At 41.4% G+C, this 27870-nt stretch overlaps 1 protein-coding gene across 2 annotated transcripts; it reads right to left on the reverse strand.

The window, feature by feature from the left end:
* Positions 1-622: 622 nt before the first annotated feature.
* Positions 623-27606, reverse strand: LOC114218214 (cyclin-dependent kinase inhibitor 2A-like). 2 transcript variants are annotated; one of them, XM_028115192.2, is made up of 3 exons: positions 6576-6716; positions 2993-3300; positions 623-816 (listed from the first exon to the last, which is right to left on the reverse strand). In XM_028115192.2, the coding sequence occupies exons 1-3, from the start codon at positions 6699-6701 to the stop codon at positions 795-797; spliced, it is 456 nt and encodes a 151-aa protein (XP_027970993.1). In that variant the 5' UTR covers positions 6702-6716; the 3' UTR covers positions 623-794. The 2 variants fall into 2 exon arrangements, with proteins under 2 accessions (XP_027970993.1, XP_027970991.1); XM_028115190.2 differs by lacking the exons at positions 623-816; positions 6576-6716 and adding an exon at positions 27323-27606 and having other exon boundaries at positions 3001-3300.
* Between the last annotated feature and the right edge of the window lie 264 nt (positions 27607-27870).

The following is a 27870-nucleotide window of genomic DNA, read 5'->3' on the forward strand; positions in this document are numbered from 1 at the left end:
AAATATCTGAAACCTTGAGAGGCTCAGCTCCTGCCGCCAGATGAGTAATGGAAGGCCAAGCGTGAGTCTGTCAATCTGAGGTCTCCATGGAGTTTCTCTTCACCACTTTTTACCCCATTTCATCCATCTGAAGACCCAGGTCTTGACATTTTATCATCTGAAATCCATGCTGTGTACTCTTACTATGGCATGCATTTATCTTTTGGAAAAAAATACTACCTTCTTCTAGTCAATGAAATCGGTGTTAAAATTTCTAGTCATGTGTTTGTGTGTTCATGAGTTGATGTCTTTCTCCTCCCTCCCCCTGGCAAGGTGCCATAATAGGTGCTCAATAAATGTTGACTGAACAAATGAGTAAACAAAAGAACATTTTTTTTAACTGAACCTTGGCACTACCACTTGATGGCCGTATGACACAGGAAAGGCCATGTAACCCATTTAAGTTTCGTATCCTTAGTTCATTAAATGTCTGTCACAACAACAGCACTCTGGGGGGGGTGTGAGGCTGAAAAGAGGAAGTGCCCACATAGGCCTAAAGTTCCAGAAAACTCCAACCCAATAATAAAAAGGCAGAAACAGTGTTTTTTTTTTTTACCTTTTATAACAATGTATAAATGGACATACAAATGGAAATTTAGGGGAAGGTGAAGGCAGATTTATATAAAGCAGTCTACAGTGTTAAAAAGCGCTATTTGATAAATGGCAACTTAGAAGGCAGGCAAGAGTTGGGTGGGGTGGGGTAATTCACTTGTTGACTGAAGATCAAACTAGTTTGAGGTGTCTTTAGATCTCAGTCATTCTTTAAGTCCGGGCTGTCTGCAGAGGGCAGAAAGAAAAAACACATTAGCAACTAGCAATGAAGGGTGTGCGACCCATCCCTCCTTCCCCTCATAGTCTCCCACTCGGTATTCAGACACTTACGAGCAAGGTTCTCAGACGGCTTCGCTGGCCTCTTATCAATACCCCCACCCCTCAGCACAGGGTCTCTCCGTCAAGGCTGGACCCTGTCAGCAGCCCGACTCCCCAATCCCGCAGATACCGCCTGCACTACGCGGCTGGCTGCTCGGGCTCGCCGAGCTCCAGGCCCGCCAGGCGAGGGCAGGGAGGGCGCAGGCATGCCGCCGGCGGGCTTGCGACAGGAAAACCCGGGTATATAATGCGTGCTGAGGGCATGCCACACACAACGCCAGGCTCTTCGCGTATCTGCAGGCGTCTCTTGCACCTGACGCAGAGCGACTGGGTGACGCGCGTAAGCTGAGGGCACCTGAGGCGCTGGAGCGGCTGGGCGTATAGGAACGTTCGGTTCTAGGCTGTGCTGTTTCTCCCTAGGCTCTCTCTCCCAAACCCGCTAATGGCTTTCGAAAGTTTCTCGAACAAAACCCACGTTTCGACCTAGCATCCTTTCTTTGACCTTCCTCTCTGATCTCGCTGTGTGCATGCTCCAGCCGGCCTTTCTGTCCTAAACCGCCACAGTCTTTGCACTTGTACAAAGTGTACAGAGTGTTTCTGCCTCCAGTAGCTAATCTCTTTTCATCGGTCAGGCTCTCTGATCACTCTAAGCCCCTCTTCCCATTCAGACTTCACTCTTATCCTTCACATCGGTTTCACAAACTGTCTGAAAATACGCTGTTTATTGCTTAAAGTCTGTTTCCCAGAATGTAAGCTCTATGAGGGCAGGACTCCTGTTTTCTCTCATTCACTTTAAGTCCCATGTACAATGGAGCTGATTATGTAGGAGGATAAAGGGAAAGAAGGAGGGAGGGATGGAGGGGAGGAAGAAAGGAGTGGACGGACTTGTGTGCTTGGGTCAAATCTCGTAGTTTTGCTTATAAAGGGTTACTCTATTTATTTGCGGGTGGCCGGATTCAGTCATCTAATCCTTCTCTTCAGCTCCTCCCCGTTTTTGCTCCGCGCAACCCGCCGTATGATTGGTCCCTCGCCCTGCGCTGTGTCCGGATGCGAACGTCAGTTCGTGGAGAGAGAGAGGGTGGGCAGGCTAAAGGAGATCTTCGAACTTCCCACGCCGAAGGCTCAAAACTCGCTGCATCTCTGGTCTAGGGCTCAGAGCAAGCCTCTCCCCTCTGTCCTCTCATCCCCCATTAAATCCCAGAGGGTCTAGTGCCCCAATTCTGAGCCAAAATGGGATAGATCTTAGTATCTTCGAAGTCATGGTTTACCTGAAATATTCGTGTTAATTTCATATATATATATATAGTTCTCCCTTCAGAAAAAATCAGTAAAGTTGGCAGGCAGGAGTGGAAGTGGAGAAAGGGGACCGCAAGAGAAGAAGGCTTTGTGGTTGCAGAAGGAGAAGGCAAGGAGGATCACATGGCCATCTCCCTCTCTCAGCGATCTCTCTCGCAGAGAAGAAAAAGCGTAAGAGAGGGTCTCCGTTTCTCAGAGAGTGTAGTAAATCTCTGGGTGCGGACTGCCAGCGTTGGAGAGACCTCTCTCCCTTGAGCAGCTCTGGAAAACAACACCTCATAGAGCAGAGGGTCGGATTTAGTCAAAATTTGCAGTAGAGTTGGGGGTGACAGATTTCTTCCAGACGATGCCATGCTCAAATGCTTTTGGAAATAGCCGGGTTGGTCCAGCTACCTATGTATGCTAATGTGGAAACTGAGGGTAGCTGAATGGATGCTGCTGCCAGCTAGTTTGGAGGAAAGGGGCCACTAGACCTCTAGCCTCCAGGAGTCTTCGCTGTTCCACAGTCTAGGGCTTGAGCTCTGGGGAGGGTGAGTGTTTGCGGGAATAGGGGTATGGTTTGTGGGATGGGCTTTAATGTGTGGAAATCCATCTAGGCTATTTCCTGTCCGCAGCCCGAGCGAGGCGGTGCGATTGGGACAATGGGGTTGTCCTACAGGGTGGCAGTGCGAGAGCTGAGGCAAGACCCAAGACCCTGCTCTCCTGGAGCCAGCGTTCTCTTCTGAAAAAGAGTGCACTGGGCTGCAGAAGCTCTCTTGAGTTTCAACTCTTAAATCTGCCACCTCACCTGCCGGGACCTTCCGCAACTTCCGTAAGGGTGTGGCTACCACCTTCGGTGCCCCCTGAGGCTGCGCGCAGGTACCCGGCGACAGCGCGGTGGCCCCGCTCCTCAGCCAGGTCCACGGGCAGGCGGCCCCAGGCATCGCGCACGTCCAGCCGCGCGCCGGCTCGGTGCAGCACCACGAGCGTGTCCAGGAAACCCTCCCGGGCCGCGTCGTGCACAGGTCGGGTGAGGGTGGTAGGGTCGGCGCAGTTGGGCTCCGCGCCGTGGCACAGCAGCAGCTCGGCCACCCGGGTGCTGCCCATCATCATGACCTGCCGGAGAGAGCAGAGTGGTCAGGGCAGGGACGGTGGCAGGGGCAAGACTAAAGAAACTCTTTGTGAAGCCCCCACCCCGTGCAGATGCTGGTGCAAGCCACAGGTGTCTAGTTATTCTCTGTTTTCAGTTACCAACTCCCTTAGCCAGTTCTCCTATTCATTTCATTTTTCTGTACACACTGAATTCCATTATATTCTCCAAACTTTTGCGGAGTTCCAGCCACACACAGAACACTGCCAGAGGCACAGACAATAGCAAAAGGGTGAGGGACAAAATGGCTTGAACTACAGCCTGACCTCCTGTATTTCCCCCCTCATTTTGATGCAAAATTATGTAAGGCCCAGAGATTTTGTATGGTTTTCTTCTGTATATCCAAGCCCAGGAGGAGGTAATTGTTAAAAAGTGAAAATGAAAACAGCAAACCTTTAATTTTTGTAAAACTTTTAATCTACACTTAGCCTCCCAGAATGTTAAAATTCGCTTTAAGTATAAAATGAGCTTTGTCTAACCAGCCCCTAAATTCCTTCTTGTGGTAAACTAAATAATGCTCCCAAAGATGTCTACTACCTCACACTTGAAAGCTGTGAATATATTACCTTACATGGGAGGAGAGATTTGGCAGATGTGATTAAATTATTTTGAGGGAGATTAACGGGAATTGTCAGGAGGAGTCCAATGTAATCACAAGTTTCCTTATAAGAAGGTTACAGAGGAAAGATCTAAGAATGGAGGTCAGAGAGAAGATGCAGGGGCCATGAGCCAAGGAATGTTGATGGTCATTAGAAGTTGGAAAAGACAGGGAAACAGATTTTCCTCTAAAACTTCCAAAAGAAATGCAGCCCTGTGGACTCATTTTAGACTGCTGACCTCCAGAACTACAAGATAATGAATTTAGGTTGGTTTGAGACACGAAAGTTATGGTAATTTGTTACAGCAGAAATAGGAAACTAAGAAACTTCCCAAGTTTACACTCTGAGAGTTCATTAAACAGGAGATGCTCCCCTCATTTGTTTCATAAATATCTTTGAAACAAAGTCATTACCAAAGAGGAATCTTTAAATAGTATCCACAGTTACAGCAACCTTAAAATTGGAGTGTTGCATGGTGGATAGTGAAGGCAGACAATTCTTTTTTAGGGTAACCATTATTTCATTATATTAGCTAGACAACAGTGACTGTATAAGAGAAATTCCTTATTTTTCATTTCATTCTGTATTGAAGATGAATTTTTTAATTTCTCGAAACCAAGGAAACAGTAAGTTATACTATAGTGGTTGGTTCTTGTCTGGAGAAAGTGAAACTGATTTATTTTTCAAAGAGAGAGAGACTATCAGTGAACCAAATTACAGCTACAAAAATAAAAACTACTGCAGTGGATTAGAACAATTCACTGTTTTAAAAGAAAAACTGGGAAGGCTCTCCCACCTTTACTTAATTATGCAAGACTTCTAACAGAATATGGTGTCAATTTCTAGAACAAAGGGGCCACACCCAAGGATACCATAATCTTTTGGGAGCTCTACTGCAAAAGTGCCAGAGCTAGAAAACACATGTCTAAAACCCGTTCTTAGAAGAAGTCACCTTCCACATATATATATAATACAGGTGAAAATATAATAGATGAAACATTGTATTTATCCAATGAAGTACTTCATCATTTAACTGGTTTTTAAAGGTTTTCATTACATTTTGCAGTATTAAAGTATGGAAGGAAACCTAACATTTAAATATTTAATAAATATTTAAATAAATTAAATAGCAGTCCAAAGCAAAAAGAAAAAATCCATTAAATGAATATTTGTAGAGTGCTTAAATCCATTCGATAACACATTATCTTTAATTAAAATTTTCTATAAACTAGTTTTATATTAAACACAAGTTTGGTTAGGATTCTAAACCAAAATCATGCCCCCCTTTCTCTATGGTCTTACTTCCCTATTAAAAAAAAAATTGTTAAAACTAATTATTCAACTTTCTTTTTTCTTTTTGTATTTAAACAAATAAAGCCTCTTCTAACATACTCCAGAATTTCAAGGTCAAACTCACAGTCTCCGAGCAAAATTTTAGAGAAATTAGGAATCATGCATGCATTCTTTTTAAAGGACTCATGCTTTTCTTCTACCATCACACAGCCTCTCTCCTCTCAAAATCTCTTCGCACTTCAAATCCCAAATAATCTTGTTTTAAGGCATTTTTGGTTTTACTTTTATATCTGTATTTTAAAGTGTATAAAATTTATCCTATGTAGCATAGTTTCAAGAAAGGAAGACTGACTTGTGAAATCTGTGAAATGGCAGGTACAGTTACTTTCCTTTGTCTTGTTATGCTGGAATTTGTGCAGTAAGCTTTTGTTTCACATAGATTTTATTTTTCAGAATCAGAAATCACTGTGGACATTGGGAATAAAACTAGGGTGGTGACTGCCAGGAAGAAATCGTTTTTTTTAGCCTGGATTTAGGAAGTTAGTGAAGGCAAACAACAACCACAAATGCCGAACACCCCCCCACCCCCACCCCTACACACAACTGGAGTGAGGAGGGGAGAAACGACATTTTTCAACAGTGAGGAATTGAAAACTCTGCCCCAAATAAATCTATAGCAAGCAAGTTAAAAATAACAAAAATTATAAGAGATACCTTCAAAATGGTAACTAAACTGACGACATTATTTCAGGCAAGATCACACAAAATGTTTTTCTTCATATGTCTGTATTACCTAAATTCTTAGAACAAGCATATATTTTCTTTACTCGGTTAAAGTAAAAATAAACACAATATATAGTTGCTTCTGAATAATTTCAAGTGATATTTATTCAATTTACACAGACGGTTTCCACTGCAATCCCCCCCCCCCACGCCCCAGAAAGGAAGATGATCAGCTCCCTTCGGGGATCTGAGTTCCCGGCTAGTGGACCCAACAAACCTCCCATTTCTTTAAAATCTTGCTTTTTACCGCAAACTTTCGCAACCGTGTATCAGATAAAGAACATACCTCGAACTGTATGAACACGAATAGGTTCACCCCCCCCGCCCGATCTCCAACACCACTCTAGGGCTCTGCACCCCACGTGCCTCCTCATTCCTCGTGGCTTCCTAAGCCCCCAGGACGTGGACACGGGGAGGTCTCGGCTCCAAACTCCACCTGAGAACTCGCCAAGAAGTCTCCCCTTTACCGAGAATCGAAACGCTGGCCTGGTTCCGACTCCCTTACAAAGCTTGTGCTCCAAAGTCGCCCGCCACCCCCTCCTCCCGCGGCAGGCCGGCTCACCCACCTGAATCGGGCTCCGACCTTGGCGGTTCCGCGCGTTGGGCGGCACCCCAGCCGCGAGCAGCGCCCGCACCTCGTCCGCCAAGCCCTGGGCGGCTGCGGTGGCCAGCCTGTCTGCGGAGGGCTCCATGCTGCTCCCCAGCGCTTGCCCCCTGGCTCCCTCCCTCCCAACCTCCGCCGAGGTCGGGCGCCAGTGGCCCGCCCCAGCCTCTCGTGACCAGCCCGCCCCTCCTCTCTCCTCCTCCGGGGCCGGCGGAAGCCACCCCCCGACTCTGCCCCTCGACTCCTCCTGCGGGAGTCTTTCCATCCAGGAGAGCGCCGTTCTGCTGTCTTCCCGAGGAGGCGCCCTTTGCTCTGAACTCGCTGTGAACGTGACACCCCCTGAAGTCGCCCCACGCGGGGCCTCTGCTCTCACGGTTCCGCGGCTCGGGGAGCCTAACGAAGCCGTGGCAGGGAGGGAGCCCTGAGCCCCTCCGCAGCCGCCGCTCCCCCCTCCCTCCGCCTTCCTCCCGCCGCTGCGCTCCCCCCGCCCCCAACGGAGACGCTCGCGGTCTCAGAGCGAGTTCACTCGGTTGAAGCGACTTTGCTCTCCTGTTTCCTGCCTCTCCGGTACAAACCCTCGCATTTGAAAGCCGCACAGGATTCCTAACCGCCAATTTCGAACCAGGGTGTTTGATGTCGTAGGCAAAGTATTGCTTCCTCTTTTAATCAGAAGAAACAGCTAACTCTTCCTCGCAGTCAGAGCCCTGACGAGGATCGGTGTCACCTGTGCCACCACGAGGCTTACCTACTTTTAGATAACTCTCCCTCTTCCACCATTCAACACCTGGGTTCGCGTGCTGGGTCCACCATGCCAGAAATCCTTGCTCAAACATTAGTTTTGGAGAGTCTGCCCACCCGCCAGCAGTCTGTACACACACACACACACACACACACACACACACACACACACACACACACTGCCCACCCGCCAGCAGCCTGTACACACACACACACACACACACACACACAATCTGTAAAATGGATGACGAGGGCGAAGCTTTCCCAAACTTGTGCAAAGCCTGAGTGCCCTGATAAGGGCTGGCTCCGAGAAGATGAGGTCTATTTAACAGGGATGATGGAGATTTCTGCCAACGAGCAGATAGGAAACTGGCAAGAGAATCATTGGGCTGATAGACTTTGCTCTTAATAAATAATTACTCCTAGGGGCGCCTGGGTGGCTCAGTCGTTAAGCGTCTGCCTTCGGTTCAGGTCATGATTCCAGCGTCCTGGGATCGAGCGCCTCATCCGACTCCCTGCTCCTCAGGAGGCCTGCTTCCCCCTCCCACTCCCCCTGCTTGTGTTCCCTCTCTTGCTGTGTGTGTCAAACAAATAAAATCTTAAAAAAAAAATAATTACTCCTAGACTAGAAAAAAAGTGCTTAGAGCTCTAGAAAGAGTTGCTTAGTGATTCAGAGTCTATCACATTCACAGCGAGTTCAGAGCGAAGGGCGCCTCCTTGGGAAGACAGCAGAACAGCGCTCTCCTGGATGGAAAGACTCCCGCTCCTCTCCTGTCCCCATCTCTTCTTCCTACTGGAAAAGCCTCACAATTATCTTAGTTACAAAATGGGAGGCTAAGAGTGGTCCCTACTTAATAGGACTGTTGTGAGTTTTAAATGAATTGATGAACATAAGTTCATTTAGAACAGTGTGGCTCATCTTAAGCTAATACCTTAGCTCTTAAATTTTCTATTTTGAGGATTCTCTTAAAATCTTGCTGTGAGTCACAGAGAATAAAAGGCTTTGGATAGAATTATGAATATTATATGAAAGGGAAGGCCAAGAAGACCTTAATCACTGAAAAGATAAAGGACACCCTCCACCGCCCTCATATTTAATGAAAAGTTAAACAGAACTAAGGGTATAACAAGGAAAAGAAAATCCAGCATGGTTCTAATTTTACCTGTGGTTATTACTTTTTTCCTGTGGCTAATATATTTTAAAATATGTATTATTTTCAAAAAATGGATCGTTCAGGCTTTGCTCATGCCTTAAAGGACATGCTTAATCTGCCTACTAGATAATACAGCTCTACTCAAAAGTTACATTTCAATCCCTAGTTGACTTCTCTTCAAGCCCCCCAAATACTTTCAGTTGCTGTTAGTTCAGGCAAAACATGTAGTTTTAAAATGATGCCAGTTGGGGCACCTGGGTGGCTCAGTTAAGTGTCTGCCTTCAGCTCAGATCATGATCCCAGGCTCCTGGGATTGAGCCCCAAGTCCAGTCCAGTTGGGCTCCCTGCTCAGCAAGGGGTCTGCCTGTTCAGTGGGGAGTCTGCCTCTCCCTCTGCCCCTCACCCTGCTCGCTCATGCTCTCTCTCTCTTTCAAACAAATAAATAAAATCTTAAAAAAATAAAATGATGCCAGTTAAGGGCATGTAGAGCATGTGAGTGTTGATCTCTGGGTCATGAGTTTGAGCCCCACATTGGGCTTAGAGATTACTTAAAAATTAAAAAAAAAACTAAAATGATGCCAGTTAAAACTCTTATGGGATGTAAAATCTGTTGTAAAAAATGAATTGCTGTGCTTTCTATATTTTCTTCCAGGCACCTCTCTATTATCTGGGCAACAATGGTGTGGAAAATTCAAACTGTGGTTGAGAACATAAAATTCTTTAATGTAGGTATGATAGGGAAGGGGAAAATAGTGGTTGTAGTATTGGGAAGGAGGTAATAGAGTTTCTTTATAATGTGTCTTGGTTTTAGAGCAGTATCAAAATTAGCTTCCATCACTAAAATAATGGCTCTTAATCTTGGAGCAGGGGGAGTAGGGCTTTGATAATCTATTGAAAGCTATAGACCCTCTCCCCCCAAAATAAAGTATGTGATAATTTTTTAAACTAGTGTGTTCATTTGCATGTGTATTTTTTAAAAAAGATTTATATATTTATTTTAGAGAGAAAGAGCTCACTCCCTCTCCCACACAGGCAAGCGAGGGGTGGGGAGGAGCACAGGGAGAGGGAGAGAGGGAGAATCTCAAGCAGACTCCTTGCTGAGCTGCGGCGGGGAGAGGGTTGATCTCCTGAGATCATGATTTGAGCTGAAATCAAGAGTCAGATGCTTAACTGACTGAGGCACCCAGGCACCCCTATTTGCACATGTATTTCTGAATATAACTTTTAGGGAATTCAGAAATTCTTCTAAAACCAACTACGGATTCCTACTCAAGAGCTCATTAAACTCTTAGGCAATATATTGGACTACTGTTGAAGGAAATGCATGAGGGAACCATATAAAAACAACCTCTGGATGAATTACATACAGACACGGAGGTTGACTTTTTCCAAGAAGAGGTTTTAGACAGGTATATCCTAGCTCTGGCACTTTTGCAGTAGAGCTCCCAAGAGATTATGGCATCCTTGGGTGTGGCTCCTCAGGTCTAGAAATTGATCCCATACTCTATTAGAAATCTTGTATAAATAAGTAGTTAATAATAGTGTAAAACTTTCCTAGTTTTTCTTTTAAAGAAGCTACCATACTCCCGATTTACTCTTCCATATCAGATCAGACCTGAGGGCCAGTACCAAGAAGAAATAGAATATAAAGCCCAGGATCCTGGTTACTCCAGCCTCAGTTTGCCCATGTGTAAAATGGAATCATAATATATTTCACAGGTTGATTAAATAAGATGATGAAGCCAAAGAGCTCTCTGAATCCTAAACTTTGTTACATATTGTTATTATCATTCTCCAACTTAATTTTCTTCTTCCTTGAGAATGTCATGGCCTTATTTAGGTTCGTGCTGCCGTGGCAGTTTTGAAAATCTCTGCTATGAAATTTAAACTTGTCTCAATTTTGATCCATTTTTTAAGAAAAAGACTAACACTCCTTCATTCATTCGACAAACTCAGAGGCTAAGGGTGGAGCATGGTGGTGGTGGAATGTTAAACATGTGGGTTCTAGAGTAAGACTGCCTGAGTTCAAAGCTGTACTTTTCACTTAATGCTCTATAACTTTGAACAAAGTTACTTACTGCATCTAGGTTTGTTTTCCCATCTGTATATGTGAGATAATAATAGTACTTGCCTCAAAGAGTTGTTGTAGGTGTTAAACTGGCATTACATGTAACGTGTGTTGAAGAGCAAACAGAAGTAGAGGATGACACAAGAAAATGAAAAGGGAACCAAACTTCTGGTGGCTCCGGCAGAGGCTGCACGGATGCTGAAAACTGACCCAAGCCTTGGAGAGAGATGTAGGAGTATAAAGACATAAAAGGAGGAGAAAGATGTTCCAAGCAGAGGTGAGAGCAGGTGAAAAGGCAAAGAAGTTTGGGACCACTGAAAATCATTCACTGGGATGTATGGTAATAAGCTGGAGAAATAAACTCCTGGAAAAAGAGCCTTCAGAGGAGCCTGGGAAGGGCTGCTCAGATGGTCAGAAGGAAAAGCAGGCATGTATGGGATGGCAAGGACGTGGGGACACTATGTGGACTATTTTTTCCCACCTTAGCTGTGACGGTTCACAGCAATGTCGGTGATGGGAGGTAGAGGGAAGGGTGAGGAGGCCTGAGCACACACAAGGAAAGGTCCCAGGCCAAGAGAAGGACAGCTAGAAGAGAAAAAAGGGAAGTTGAGGACTCAGGCAAGGTAAGGTATTTCTAGGACCTGAGGTCCCTAAAAAGTCAGGAAAAAATGGAATACAAGGCACAGAGAGTGGTTATAAATTTGGACACAGAGATATAGCTAGATTTGAGAAAGGCGAAAAGGTCAGGGCAGGGAGGAAGTTAAAGCACTTCCTCTCATGAAGGAAGAGGCTGGCTTGTTTGCAGTGAGGATAAGATGGTGGGTTAGGAAGTGAGAGTGAATGGCACGTCTGATAAAGGGCTAGGATCCAAAATATATAAAGAATTTATCAAACTCAATACCCCCCCAAAATAATCCACTTTAAAAATGGGCAGAAGACACGAATAATAGACATTTCTCCAAAGAAGATATCCAGATGGCCAACAGACACATGAAAAGATGCTCAACATCACTCATCATCAGGGATATGCAGATCAAAACAATGAGATATCATTTCACACCTGTCAGAATGGCTAAAAATTTTTTTAAAGATTTTATTTATTTATTTGACAGAAAGGGAGCAGCAGAGGAAGAGAGAGAAGCAGACTCCCTGCTGAGCAGGGAGCCCGATGCAGGGCTCAATCCCAGGACCCCAGGATCATGAACAGACGCTTAACTGACTTGAGCCACCCAGGCACCCCAGAATGGCTAAAATTAACACAAGAAACAACATGTGTTGGTGAGGATGTGGAGAAAGGGGAACCCTCTCACACTTGGTGGGAATGCAAACTGATGTAGCTACTCTGGAAAACAGTATGGAGGTTCCTCAAAAAGTTAAAAATAGAACTACCCTGGGGTGCCTGGGTAACTCAGCTGGTTCAGTGTTGGACTCTTGATTTCAGCTCAGGTCATGATCTCAGTGTTGTGAGATTGAGCCCTACATGGGGCTCCAGAGTCTGCTTTAAGATTCTCTCTCTCCCTCTGCCTCTGCCCCTCCCCACCTCTCTCAAAAAAAAAAAAAGAAGAAAAAAAAATTACCTTATGATCCAGCAATCATACTACTAGGTATTTACCCAAAGAACACAAAAATACTAATTCGAAGGGATACAGGCACCCTCATGTTTATAGCAGTATTATCTACAATAGCCAATTATGGAAAGAGCTGAAGTGTCCAGCAACTGATGAATGGATAAAAAAGATGTGGTATACACACACATACACACACAGAGACACACACACACACACACACAGGAATATTACTCAGCCATCAAAAAGAATGAAATCTTGCCATTTGTAATGAGGTGGATGGAATTTGAGAGGATAATGCTAAGGGAAATAAGTTGGTCAGAGAAAGACAAATACCATATGATTTCACTCATATGTAGAATTTAAGAAACAAAACAAATGATCATAGGGGAAATGAAGGAGAGTCAAACCAAGAAACAGACTCAACTATAGAGAACAAACTGACGGTTACCAGGGGGAGGTGGTTGGGGAGAGGGGTGAAATGGGTGATGGGGATTAAGGAGGGCACTTGTTGTGATGAGCACCAGGTATTGTATGTAAGCAGTCATACAATTACTCAATGTACACCCAAAACTAATATTAGTGAACCACTAAATTGTACACCTGCAACTAATATTACACTGTATGTAAACTAATTGGAATTTAATAAAAATTATGTTTAAAAAGGGAAGTGAGATGGGGGGATGGGTTAGCCTGGTGATGGGTATTAAAGAGGGCACGTTCTGCGTGGAGCACTGGGTGTTATGCACAAACAATGAATCATGGAACACTACATTAAAAACTAATGATGTAATGTATGGTGATTAACATAACAATAAAAAATTTTAAAAAATAAAAATAAAAAGAAGTGAGAGTGGTGAAGATTTAGAATATGTTATGAGGAGAGAGGGATGGGCTGAGTAGGACTTAGAGAAATATTTCATCAGCCTGGAGAACCCAGCTGAGGGTAGAGATCATGACACTACAGGAGAATCTATTTTACTTAAAGAAAGCCTTACAATGGTGCTACCCTAGTAACACTACAAATCAAAGAATTTGGTGGAAAGGGTGGGGAAGTTTGGGAACACTGAAAATAATTCACTGGGATGTATGGCGAGAAGTTGGAAAATGAAATGGAAAAAGAGCCTTCAGAGGAGCCTGGGAAGGGCTGCTCAGATTGTCATTCTAGATGTGACTATTAATTTAACACATCACCAGAAAGAGATAAAAAGATATTTGAGAAGGTAGTATCTTGAAATTAGGTTCTGGTTCTGACAAGGCATTGCAGGATTGGCAAGGTATGATATGCATTGTGTGCACACATATCATATGATAATATTACTTTATTGGGAAAATAAAAGGTGTTGGAGAAGTAGCTCTGAATTGGGACCAAGTGACAGTCCTGATGTATCTAGTGAACTGCTTTTTTGAATATGAACTCCTTTGAGACTGTTTTTAGCTTCAATGTCCATATCTTTAAAGTGAGATCTATCTTGTTCTATTCTTTCTACTTCATGAGGTTATTATATCAAGTGAAAAACACACAAAAGCTGTGTTTAAAAGCATATATCTCTTTGCCATATCCAATATTAGCATTGTTACTAAACAGTTGTTCAAAATATAGTTCGAGGTTAAAAATAAAATATACATAGAATATCTCTGGAAAGATACAGAAAAGTCTGTTAACTGTGGGGGAAGGAAATGAAGAACTGGGACAGACAGGAGACTTTCTTTTTCATGTTTGAATTTTGTACTATGTGTATACATTAGCCATTCTAATTAATTAAGTGAACATGATACATTTATTAGAAAAGTAAGAGTTGCCTTTCTGAAAACCATCATTCATAACTTTGACAAAGAGTAACTGAAGACATATACTGTATGTCAGGTGCTTGGCTTTAAGCTATGGGTACAGAAAAAGAAGGGTCCTTAGTCAAGAGGGTATATTGGTAACAACCATCAACATGTTTGCTTCTCTGGAGGGGGAAGGTGGTTTTGAAATGGGATGAGCCCTTGAGGGGAGTCTACATTAACAGTACAGGAGCAGGAAAATGAATTCTGATAACTGACACTTCAGACCTGTGTTAGCAGGGAAAAGATGTTGTATTTCAGGTTCTCGAGAGGATCCCATAATTAAGAAGAGCTTCTTAGGATATAGCTTATCAGAGCAAGGTATTCTCCATGAAAGAGCTTCTGGACACAGCTGGGTTAAGTCTGAATAGAATTAAGTCTGAATAGTTAAGTCTAGGATTGAATGCTGGGTGCAACAGAATTACTTGAAGACTAAGGCAATAGGAGAATAATTTCATGCACCCCTTTAATATAGAAGAAGTTAATAATGTAAGGAAAAGAGAGCCCCAGGCCTAGCTCTACCGCTTATAACCTTGAGCAGGTCATACATTATTCTGGCTTCAATATCCCCATTTACAAAACAAGTATATTGATGACTGTGCCTCAAAATATTGTTCAGCCAAGAAACATGTTCCCCCCTTGAAGTGCCCTTGGGTAAGAATTCTGAAGGTTCAGTGTCCAATCTGGGTATTTTAAATGGGAAACAAGGACTTCCTTACATGAAAAATGGCAAAGAAAGAGTAGGTTTTCCTTTATTTATTTTTCCACAAGAAGAAAAGATACCTTTAACATGAAAGGGAGACCCCTGAGAAAACAGCAGACCTCCAACAAGTTTGCTGAGAAAAGAGGATCCCGGATTAGCTCTATGGAAAATTCAAGATGGAGGATGTTTCCTTCTCTCTTGTAATATTCTCTAATTAAATTCAATATAGCACAATTATTGAATATTTGCTATAAGTAAGGCACTCTTTAGGGACTCCATGACATCTTCGTTCACTCAGAATTACTATAATTTTTCTCTTCCTGCTCAGACAGGACTTTGGCAAGGAACACAAAACTCAAAATGACTTCACTTATTATAAACATGATGCATAATTATAGGTAGGTCACAACTTTTCAACTTTAGTTTCCAAAGTATTAACTGAGCATAGAATCTGCAGTACCTGTCATCTTCCCAAAATCATTCTGAGGACAATTTAGAAATGTATTACATGTTATATAGCAGATGTCTTTTCTAAATTGTGTGCAAAACAAATGTGATTTTAAATCTATGAAGGAGTTTTATTAAAAGTATCTATAGAGTGGGTTCTTATGAAATGAGGAATCTTTGCAGGTCATGAAAACAATCATTTCAGAATTCCCCTGTTTTGTAAATGTCTGCTTTTGCATATTGAGAAGTTTCTGAGGTGAATTACTTATGTCTATCTGTTGCTATTTGGCCAGTTGAGAAAACTAAAATATTAGCATAGTTTGTGTGTCTACGTACATCTATCTAAATATCTATCTGTAGTATGTATTTGTGTGTATGTGTATAATTTGTTTACCTGCACGGATATTGAGAATTAGCCTCATCCCGAGGAACAAAATAAGTAATAAGGCATATAATTAAAGGAGAGACAGACAGAAATAGAGACAACAGGAAGTTCATTCAAAATTGCCAAGAAAATTAGGGCGCCTGGATGGCTCAGTTGTTAAGTGTCTGCCTTCGGCTCAGGTCATGATCCCAGGGTCCTGGGATCCAGCCCCACATTGGGCTTCCTGCTTGGCAGGAAGTCGGCTTCTCCCTCTCCCACTCCCTCTGCTTGTGTTCCTTCTCTCGCTGTGTCTCTGCCAAATAAATAAAATCTTTAAAAAAAATTGCCAAGAAAATCATAATGGCTACCGTTTATTGAACTCCAACTATGTGACAAGCATTAAACAGCTTTACCTATATCATTTCTAACCCCACAGCTCAGCTGTCCTGTGGGATAGAATTATCCTTTCTTCATAGATCAGAAAAGAAGCAGCCCAGAGTGCTTAAGGAACAATGCACAAGGAGATGGAATTCGAACTCAAGGTTAACAGTTCTATCTGAGAGGTCAACACTCTCCCTGGTGTGTCTCCCTGTTGATTGATTTGTACAGTACATGGTGGACAACACTCAGCAATGCTTTCTTTTCTTTGAGAACTGTGCCCGTGAGCAGGTGGCAAATCCTGGACTAAGATGACAGGATCTCCACTTTCAGAAACTACTGTGTTTCTGAGTGATGTACTGGTGGTTAATAATACACATAATGACAGAAATTTGAATCTTCATGTCCTTTCAAAGTCACTTAACTCTATCATTTTTGAATAATGTTTTCCTGATTATAGTTCACAGGTGTAAACATTTTTTAAGAAATGAGATACATAAAGAAAATGAAAAATTACAATGCACAGAAGCAGTGACTGTTAACATTTTGAAATATTTTTTTCCTTGCTTAGTTTTTGTAGATATAGTACAATTCTGAAGTAAGCTTTTCCTCTCACTTATCATTAAAACATTTCCCTAAATTCTCTAAAATATCACTTTATAAACACCACTTTTATTTATTTATTTATTTGACAGAGAGAGAGAGACAGCGAGAGAGGGAACACAAACAGGGGGAGTGGGAGAGGGAGAAGCAGGCTCCCCGCTGAACAGGGAGCCCGATGCAGGGCTCAATCCCAGGACCCTGGGATCATCACCTGAGCCGAAGGCAGATGCTTAACCCACTGAGCCACCCAGGCGGCCCTATAAACACCACTTTTAACAGTTGCAACACATTCCACTGAGACAGTGTTATAGTTTACTTAGTGATACCCCTGTTGTCAGATATTTTAGGGGTTTCTAATTGCTACAATAAATAGTACTGCAGTTTTTCGAAAAGTATAAGGCTCTGCCACATATTGCAATTTACTTTTCAAAAAGCTACCCTCTTGATTTATAGATAAGAAAATGGAGGGGTGGTACATTGCCATGGTTGCACAGTTAATAAATATTTGTTGCAGGTCTTGAAATCAATCCTCTCTCCATAATCTTTCTGTGGCTACAGCTACTTACTCTGACTTGGAGAGATGTGGTTGGTGAGAATGTCAACCATATCCTTAACAGTCTTGGAGGAGACACAAATAAAGCATGGTAATGAGACAATCCCAGTCTCTATACCCTCATAGACCTGATCCCTCCTTTACTAGCTCTGTGGGCTTGAATAGTTATGGGAACTTTTTTAAAATTTCAATTCAATTAATAAACACAGTGTATTAGTATTTTCAGAGGTAGAGTTCAGTGATTCATCAGTTGTATATAACACCCACTGCTCATTATATCAAGAGCCTCCATCTTCCCACCTCTCAAAAGTGGGGAAAATAAAGCTTACCTCATAGGTTATTATAAAGAATAAAGAATGTCAGATATATAAAATCTAAGCACACAGTAGGCTCTTAATAAATAGAACTTCCTTTTTTTGGAGAATAGATATGACATTTACTATCATGTTGCTCATTTAGGCCATCAAAGTCAATTTCCTCTGGGGTATTTTTGTTGTTGTTGTTACTATACATTCTGGTGGGTACCTGGGGTTTGAACAAGCCAACTCCCTTCCAAAAGGTGTGATTATCTTCTTTGAATTTTAACCCCCTGAAAACAGAGCTTCTTTGTAATAAAGTTGGCTGTGTTAAAACAAAAGAACTTGCACAAAAAGCTTCATTAAATCATGGGAAGTAACAATGAAGCAAGTGAGTGTTCAGTGTTTTCTGGGCATTCTTTGCCACCCACCACCATTACTTGGTGTACAGGTCATATATCAGGTACAATGGGGAAACTATAGGCAAAATTGAGGGATTATAAAGTTTACCTTCTTTAAACCTCTATTCCCAACCTCCCTCTTTTTCCCACTCATGGAATAGATTTTCTCCTTTCAAACACATGTTGCCCTCTTAATTGCTAAGCATGAACACATAAACTATTCTATTTTTGCTTATGCTGCTGATGTATGTATGTGCTACTAGAATGCAAAGAAACTACTGAAACTCACAGAGAAAATATTCTTTTAAGTCTTCACTCTTGGGGGTGGGAGTTGACTGTTCATGGTTGATTGGATTTAACAGTGACTTAGGATATTCTAATTTCAGGGGGAATCATTTAAGTTGAAGATTTCCTCTTCAAATGGAGAACTGGTTGCCCTCTTTAAGAGTAGCCTGCCTTCTCGGGGCTCTATAGTCCTACTGTTATGTTCAAAACATTTTTTTTTTCCTGGACTTCTGAAGCCAAAATGTCACCTGATACTATAAAATATTATAAGAAATAATTCTTGTTTTGGATCGCTCTTCCTCAAGTGACATTCATCACCTAATTTGTGATTAAACTCCTCTGGAAGGAATCAATTTCATGATGATATGTATCAACTCTGAATAAATCAGGAAATGCTTCCTATTCATGTTTAGCACATTTTACTTACAGATGTAACATCTCCACTCATGTTTTCGTTTGAGTCTCTGGGTTGAAAGTACAGCTTTGGGGCACCTGGGTGGCTCAGTCGGTTGAGTGTCTGCCTTTGGCTCAGGTCATGATCCCAGGGTCCTGGGATGGAGCCCCACATCGAGCTCCCTGCTGAGCAGGGAGTCTGCTTCTCCCCCGCCTGCCCTTCCCCCTGCTTGTGCCCTCTCTCTCCCTGTGTGTGTGTGTTAAATAAATAAATAAAATCTTAAAAAAAGAGAAAGTACAGCTTTATATTTTTCTTTCTTCTGGTTAAGATGATAACTTCCATACTTCATTTTTAAAAAGGCAATGATAACAGAATACAATTTATGTTTACTCTGCACCAATTTTATACACCTAAGTCAATTTTGCCTTAAGGAAGTTTACATAATATATCTCATCTTTTTGATATCCTCCTAAATGTAAATAATAGCATGCTACCTTCCAAGGCAGAGATTCTGAAGGTTCTGGGGATGACTTTAATCTTTCTACTCCTCTTTCCTTGCATTCTCTCTCTCACACAGAATTTTTTATACTATTTTTTTTTTTTTTACAAAATTCTGTGCCAACACTATTGATTCAGATGTTTAGACTGGTGGCAACCTTCTGGAGGAATTAAGAGTCTACTACCTCAGTGCTCCCTCCAGAAATTATTATTATATTGAGTTTTTTGATAATTGAAGGCAGGTCAATAACTTTTTTCAGCTTTCTAAAAATAATTTGATTTCTTCATCTTAGAAAGCAGAGGTTCATGAATATTGTTTAATATCTACTTAATGATTAGGAATACTACAGTTCAGAGTCATACTGTAAAGACCATCATATAGGGTTTCTGTACAGGTATGGGTTAAAAAAAGTAGGCAAATTTACATTGATTTCACATGACACCTTGGAATGTGGCAGGGATTTGAATTGATAAATATATTTTTATTATGATATGTACATTTTTAAAAGTGGAGTTCAGGAATTTCCTGCTAATCTGAATAATTAAAGTTGAATTAAGTAGGCACTTACTGTAAAAGTAAACTAATGTGCTTTTAAGGACATAGTTTCATTTGGCATTTTAACAACAACTGACAAATGTATGCTAACTATAAGTTCCTAATGTATCTTTACATATACTATTATATCTAGTTTTTATTAGATGAATACTATAGGCTACTGTCTCAGGTTTACAGATGAGAAAATGGAAACACTGTGTGCTTTAAGTACTTAGTCCTAATAGTACACAACTAGTAAGTAAAGGAAACAATCTAATCCCAGGTCATGTATTTCAAGAAAGTGACTTTTCACTTCATGCTTAAGTGATTCTTATGCTTGTACATAGATTTCCCATTGATTGCTCTTAAAGTGGGGAATAAGTAATTTATACTATATATAATACTTATATTTACATAATAAAATATATATATAAATAAATATAAAAAATATTTATATAATAAAATTATAAGGTGGTAAGTGTGGGCACTTGGGGCAAGAAACACACCAGTTCAACTGTACATGAATTACTGGTGAATGACTTTTGGCAGACCATACAACGACTTATCTGAACCCCAGTCTCCAGTCTATAAAATGAGAAAATAAAATCTCTAAAACAGAAGGATAATGTGACAATTGCATGAGATGATGTGAGTTGATGTGTTCTATTACTGTTAGGCCTCTCATAATTATTTTGAAAGAATAGAGAAAGCAAACTTGATTGTAGGCTTTTGGAAGAAAGTTTCAATAAAGCTTCTTTTAAAAATCGTATGTTCCTTGAAATAGAATCAGCTTCAATTATTCAGCATGTAAACTGAACCAAGTAAAATTCCAAGTGTCCCATGTTATATGGACATTTAGCAATCATTCTGAAGTTAAAATACACTATTTGTTCTACAGGTGAGAAAGATTTGCTAGGGGGGAGTCATCGTTCTTTGGATGGCTGTTGTTTCTTTAAATTGGGTGAAAGAGTTGTACAGTTGCTGAGTCAGAGGATCTGGCAGCCTCAGAGATTCAGAGCAAGAAAATGGTGGCACTCAAAAAAAAAAAAGAAAGAAAGAAAGAAAGCAAAACATAAGCTTCCCTAATACACCAGCAAAGTAGGTATAACATGAGACAAATTGCACTTTAAAGGCAGAAAAATGATAATTTGGAAGGCATAATATTTTAGTTTTTCTTAGAATGGCTAATTATTTTTTAGCTTACACTAGTTACATATATTTCCTCTCTGGTCGTTGGGCTTTTGCAGAGACACAGAGACCTCATAATTTTTTCCACAAGTGCTTTATGCTCTTATGGCGACATTTTACGGCAATTTTGCCTTGATTAATAAATACCATTTAAACCTGTGAAACATTTCTCTGTTTTGTTTTTCCTCTCTTACATCATTTTAGATTGTCATGTTTACCAGCCTGGTTTCTGTTTGGATAATAAAATGAACTGAAAGAAACCCCTTATTATCTATCTATCTATCTGGAACTATTCATCGTATGTAAGCGGGGGTAAGTACGTATAGTGTTTTGAAAAGATAAAATTTCTAAAATATCATAAATGTTTTATGTGGAAATTTTCTGTCTGGTGCTACAAGTTTTAACAATGTAAGTATATCCTGTTACATCCTTCCCCCTCCCCAAAGTATGTTCTGATAGTAAAAATCTGGCATCTAAGAGATAATCTTCCAATTCAGATGAAGGATCACATAATAATAAAGAGTCTCCCTTATTTAGTAAAATAGCTCCTTCATTGATTACTCAGACTCTCAGTATCCTTTCTGGGACCCAAAGTGTGACTGACTGATTCTAAAATTTAAATCTTATCTAAAAGGCCAAGGCCTTGATTTAAAAATAAATAAGCAAAAATAAGGTTTTAAAAAGCAACACTGTCCATATTTGCCAAATGGTGTTGCAGAAAGGCCACCTGTAACAGAATCCCCCTCAAGCGCTTTTTAAAATGCAGATTCTTGGGACTCACAGCAAATATGCTGAATTAGATTTTCTGTGAATGGGCCCCAGAAATGTATATTCTAAACAGCAGTTCAGGTAATGATGCTGCTGATAAGCCTTGCCTTAGTTCTTCGACTTCTCACTAACCTCATGCTTAGATTGAGAAAGTAAAGGCATATTTATTTACACCACTCTGGTTGCACAATTTTATTAGTTTCAGTTTAAGAGATTACATATCTTTGTTCATATAGTTCTGAACCTCTACAAAACCTTTCTTCCTACTGGCTTTGAAACAATTTAAATTATTCTGAGCCCCCCCTTTTTTGAGGTGAAGGGAAAAACTGAGATCTTGTCAAACAAGAATTAAAAAGTCATTTGTGATAACATTTTTATATTTTCATGAACAGAGCCATTATATGACTTACAATATAAAAAATAAGGATCAACTTATTTTTTGAAGGACCTCTGAGGCACTGGAATTTTAAGTCTTGTGGTGGATGGTTTTAATTTTTTTCCCTTTTATTACTTCTTTCTGATTATGGAGGTCTGCCCTATTGCAGCAATCATTCTAGGGCTCATGAAATAAATAACTGCACTGAGAAGCAGAGATTTTCTTCAATTTTCCTTTCTCTAAAAAACAAATGCTACTGACCTTTAGTAAGTTCAACAACTGTCAATGTACGTACACATTGAAATAGCATGAATTAGGATATGGTGAATCTGTGCAGGTCCCAAGTTGGCGGGCATTTTCTAGGATGGAGGAGAGCCTTATAGAGAGGCCTTCTTTCCCCTACTGAACAAAGCCTTTATTTATTCCCAAGGTTTTCTCCATTGGTTGGCTTACTGTCATAGAAGTTGATCTTGTTTTAATACTTACTGACTTTTTTTTTTTTTAAACTGGGGAAGTTCTCAAACCTGAGGAAAGCTGCAGTATGAGAAGAAAACAGTTGAGAGAAGAATTTCAGGCAAATTCTTCATCACTGGAAATACTACGGGTCATTCTCCTTACGGTCTTGTACCGCAGACAGAGGAACGAAGAGGAGGAGGTCTTTTCAATACTCTTTGGTCACCACCTTGCTTGGAAGGGATAAGCTGCCAAGTTTTGGACACTTTCCCCACGGTGTCTCGAGTCAACCCGATCCATTCACTGATCCTCCCCTCTAGAAAAAAGGGCTAGCTAGTTCCAAGCTGGGGAGGTGACCAAGAGACGTCCTTGGTCCTACCTTGCACCTCTCTTGAATCCACGAGGCCACCTCAGCCTCTGCCTGCCCCCACTTCCTCCTCCATCTAGTGAAGCCCCATTCCCGCTCTACGTGTAACCCCTGGTCTGTTACTCTGATCAACTCTTACTTGAAGAAATAGTTGGGGTGTGGGGCGAGGCCCAGGGGCCCGCTAAAAGCTGAAGGGGTGCATTCGCGGAGTGGGGTGATCGGTGGGCCATGCCTCTCAACTCTTGCTAGAGAGTCCTACCCCAGCTGCCAATTAAATTTCCGGGATCCGCAGAGTCTCTAGGAATTGAGAGGGTGGGGAGGAGGTAGGGTCCTGGAGGCTGGCTGCAGCCGGGAGGTGGGGGAGGCGAGGTCCGAAAAGCTTCGAGTCTCGCTTCCTGCGGGGCGGGCTCTTTCTGGGGTTCTGGGGAAGCCCGTTGCAACCCTCGCCCGGCTCTGGGAGGCGGTGAGCCCCAGCTTGAAGTGGTCCGGAAAGGACTCGTGAGAGGGATTCCTAGAACGGGGCAGATTTTGTGACAGGAGGCCTAACGCCCAGGCACTTGGGGGAATTAGCACAGCTATGCATTTACCGTAAAAACGAAGTAGGTTGTGAATAGGCACGGCGTGCGTTAGTCTTAAGTCACAACTCTCTTGTGCTTTCTCCAGACTTTACAAGAACCTTCTTATATATGATACTTGCACAACTCAGTGTCCTCACTGCCTCTCCCAATCTAACGCTAAGCAGGTTCTAGTTCATCCGTAACGTAGGATCATTTCAGTCTTCGAAAATGACCTGTTTTTTACTGCTGATGGTCATCACACTTTTGGAAAACTCGAAAGTATAACGAAGAAATTAAAGATTACCAATCCCAGTCCCCCCATCCTAAGGAAAGCACTATAGATATTTTGGTACATAAACAGGGTGTGTATGTGTGTGTGTGTCCAGAGAGAGGAAAAGAGGAAAAGCAAAAATAAGAATTGTTTACTGTTTTCAATCTTGAAAAATCACCTAACTTTAATGTAATCATTTCACATTCTATTAAATATTCTTCAAAAATGATTGTCTATAATATTCCAGAGTCCAGAATATTCCAGACCATTATTCCAGAGTATAGTTTCACGTCATAATTTAACATCTTATTGCTAGAATTCAAGGCAATTTTCAATTTCTTGCTACTATTTATCTGTCTATTGATCTTTGTCATAATCTTTCTTTCGTTGAATGATGCCTACACAGAGAATAGTTGAATAAAATGTATGAATATTTTTTTCTGATTAAAAAAAATTTAAAGTAAACACTATACCCTACATGGGGCTTGAACTCAGGACCCCAAGATCAAGAGTCATGTGCTTTAGGGATTGAGTCAGCCAGGTGCCTCCAAAAATGTATGGATATTTTAAAAGTTCTTCATACCTACAATAAAAATGTCCTTGCCAGTGGCGTGTTTAAAAAGTGCATTAATCTCATTGGTCAATAAACAGACACAATATTAGTGATCATTATGTGAGAACAAGAATTTTGATATCTGTAGCTTTTTAAAAAAGCTATTCAATACAATAATTTTATATTTAGAAAGTGAAAGAATATCCATTGTTTACATAACTTAAACTGTAGAAATAAAGCACCACAAAAATTTTTTCTCAAGTTAGATTTTGCAGCAGACAGAAGGATTCTCTGGCCTAAGGTATTTAGGTATGGAGGGGGCAAGTGGGATTGTTATGTTTCTCAAAAAGGATTAAAAATTAAAAAGAATAAAAATCCTGGGTCAAATGTTTAGCCTTCCTTTAAGAAAGTATTTTTGAGATGATTTGGATCACTTTACTAATAGGAGTCATTCACATGTTGGAAAAATGGTTTAGCTTAACTCTACCATGGTAGTTACTAGTGATGAACTACCATGTAATCAAAGAGACTTATAAAATATTATGAACATAGACAAGGTTATGTCCTTCCTACCTTAGGATGACAATGGACTTTTTAAAATTCAAGAGTCCCCAAAGAAGTAAATGAATATTATGTTTTGGTTAGTGAAAGTGTCACTGTTTCTGTAGAACATAATACAACCTGGGGATCATGTACACGTTGGGAATAATGGTTTATGCTAACGTACAGTGCTTACCTTGAGAGAACGCTATGCTGTTAAAGGTGATAAAAAAACCCTAAGGGTTCCCAAATAGGAGTAAACAAATAAATACTTCATGTCATAAAAATACAACTGTTTTGTAAACACACCAAGGTAGAAGTAACAAATCAATTAATGTAATTCATCAGGCATGTGTGAAAAAGAAACTAGTAACATGGAATTTTATTATATACATTTTCCAGTCATATAAAAATAAAAAGTCATAATGCACATAGTTGTAGAAACCTTAAAAATAAAAAATAATTACATCTTATATATTTGTATTAATATTAAGTAATTCATACAAATAATTTTTTAGCATTGTGGTTAAGAAATTGAATGAGTCCCAATATAATTACCATCCTATATATTCTTAAGTCAGTATAACCATAGGCATAATATATATTTATGTGAAATATATAATCAAACATCACTTATAATTAATACTTCCATATGTCACATATGTGTATAATTTCACAAATAAAGGATAATTGCACAACTTTTTAAGACATAGTCTATTCTACTTAAGTTGTGTGTCCTGTCTTCAGATATTTACTAAAAATTGGGCCAGATATTTACTAAAAATTGGGCTTTTCAAATAGTCAATACATTTTTTTTAAAGATTTTATTTATTTATTTATTTGACAGAGAGATAGAGAGAGAGAGCACAAGTAGGCAGAGTGGCAGGCAGAGGGCGAGGGAGAAGCAGGCTCTCCACTGAGCAGGGAGCTGGACGTGGGGCTTGATCCCAGGACCCCAGGATCATGACCTGAGCCCAAGGCAGCCGCTTAACCGACTGAGCCACCCAGGCGCCCCTAGTCAATACATTTTTAAATAACTTTACATATTAGTCCTGAAAATTGATTTATACTTAAATAACAAAAAATAAATGGCTACTTTCCATGAGTCTATTATTTTTATATTTTTAACATTTCATAAAAATATAAAAACACTGTATCTAACTTAAAGTAATTACATTGTGTAGTCCTAAAATAGAAAACACATAATTATATTTACATAGATTAAAATTTTCTACTTTGTTATTAGAGATTTCCAGAAGCAACCTAATACTTTAAGTAAAATAGCTTTAAGTAGAGAGTAATAGTAACAACTCTGATATTCAAAAACATATGGTGGCTAAACATTTGCTGGTCAGAATAAAGCACCATAAAAGAAACAAACAAACACACAGGGTCTTGTTAATGTTTAAAATGAACTGAAGTTAAGTCCAGCAACATAGCATGAAATCCTTTACAAGCTCTTACTAATTCTTTTAAAAAACGGAACTTTCATAATAATATGAAAAAGAAAATGTGTATTTACCCTATAAGTTGTTTGTAAATTTTTAAAAAGATTTTATTTTTAAGTAATCTCTACACAAACGGGCTCGAACTTACAACCACGAGATCAAGAGTTGTCGGCTCTACGGACTGAGCAAGCCAGGCGCCCCTGCTTGTAAATTTTTGTAAATTGAGGCACCTAACTAAACACCCGTAGTTTTAACAGTTTACATTTACATGACAAAGGCCTATTAACGTTACAATAAAAAAATAATTCCCCTTCCCCTGGCCTTTGCTTTTTCAAAACAGCTATACCTGGGGAAAATGGATGCCCCAAGTAAGGTCACAAAAATGAAGCTTCATGAAATTGCTTTTAGATTTATATCCAAATTCTAACTAGGATTCTGCATATTGTAGCAATATATATTTTCAATTATTCTGGTCATAGGAAATTACACCGAGTAAAGATTTGTCTGATGTGAGGACAAAACTACCTAGGATTTTGTTTTTCAAGTAGGCCTCATTTTTTAGAAAGTGTTAATTGTGGCCTGAGATGATTAAAATATGATCCGTTGTGATTTCTCAGACTCATCACTGTAGTTCTGTTTTTTGCTAAACATTTTGCTAAGCATCATCCCGAGCAGTTTGAATCTGTTAGGGCTCCAAATATGAGATCTCCATCTTATTACCAAAACCCAACTCTACTGACCCGCAGAAGCAAGTGTTTGCTCCTTCGACCAGTGTTACTATTTCGGGAAGCCAAACCGTGTGTGAGCACCCACCCTGGAACATCCTCCACCTACAGAGAGGGTTGACCTGGCAGGGGAGAAAACAGGTGGCCCCCATAAAACCAAGACCGTTAGTAATACTTTCCTCCAGGGCGAAATAAAGTGCCCTAGAAATACACCTTCAGTGTGTGTGTGTGTGTGTGTGTGTGTGTGTGTGTGTGTGTGTGTGTGTGTATGTGTTGTGTGCTATGTGGGGTGTGTGTGTTATGTGGTATGTGGTGTGTGTGTGTGTGTGTGTGTGTGTGTGTGTATTTACTGACTCCTACCCAGGAAATTCAGGAGTGACTGACTTCTAAGGTGGGTTAGAATCTCCCGCTTCTCCCCGGAGTTTCACGGGACTGAGGAGGTGTGTGAAGGGGGCTCTGGGCTCAAGATATTGGGAGCACCGCACCTCTAAGTAACTGTAACCCGAATGGGGAAAGAGGGAAGAAGCTTCCACCCCTAGAAACCTCCTCCTCCTATCCTGGTCCGGAAGATGGTTTATCTGTATTAAATCATACCAAACAAAATCTTCCAAGGGCCGGACTGCGCCCGGGACTTTTCGAGGCCTTTCTTACCTGCTCTTCTAGGATGCGGCTGCTGCGGTCTGCGACGGCTCTTCACTAGCTTTAACACCAGGGCCGCAGCGGCCCGCACACCCGGCTCTGCCCACTCACCCGCGGGCCGCGTGATCCGCACCACAAAAGCCTTCACTCGCGGCGGGCCACCAGCGCGCCGAATCCGCACTGTGATCAAAAACGCGCGCACCATACTCTCGCCGCCGCCACCTCCTCTGTGCTCCGCGACCGCTGCGCCGCCTTTTGGCATCAGAGGTAGGCAGCGCCGCGCCCGCCCCCCGATCGCCGACTGGGACCCACGCACCGCCCCCCGCCCATCCCCGCCCCGCAGGCGCGCCCCCGCGTTCCCTGCGCGCGCTCGCGCGCCCCCCGACCTCCCCCCGATCTCAGAACCGTTCTGCGCCCCGCGCGCGCGGGAAAGGCCGGCGGTGAAGCCCGAGGGCTGCGCGCGCGCGGGCGGCAAGCACCCAAGGTTCCCCTCCCTCCCCCCGCCTCCTCTTTCCCGCCCGATCCGCGCTCTCCCCCACCTTCCCACCCTCCGCCCCGGC

This window comes from Eumetopias jubatus, unplaced genomic scaffold, assembly GCF_037043125.1.
Source record: "Eumetopias jubatus isolate StellerSeaLion01/CBP00866 unplaced genomic scaffold, mEumJub1_p1.0 scaffold_15, whole genome shotgun sequence".
Lineage (NCBI taxonomy): Eukaryota > Metazoa > Chordata > Mammalia > Carnivora > Otariidae > Eumetopias > Eumetopias jubatus.

Coding starts and splice junctions, on each gene's coding strand:
- LOC114218214 (XM_028115192.2), bottom strand. CDS start 6,701: ATGGAGCCCTCCGCAGACAGGCTGGCCACCGCAGCCGCCCAGGGCTTG. Junction 3,301..6,575: donor AAGGTCGGAGCCCGATTCAG/GTGGGTGAGCCG, acceptor TCTCTCCGGCAG/GTCATGATGATGGGCAGCAC. Junction 817..2,992: donor GTTGCGGAAGGTCCCGGCAG/GTGAGGTGGCAG, acceptor TGCCCTCTGCAG/ACAGCCCGGACTTAAAGAAT.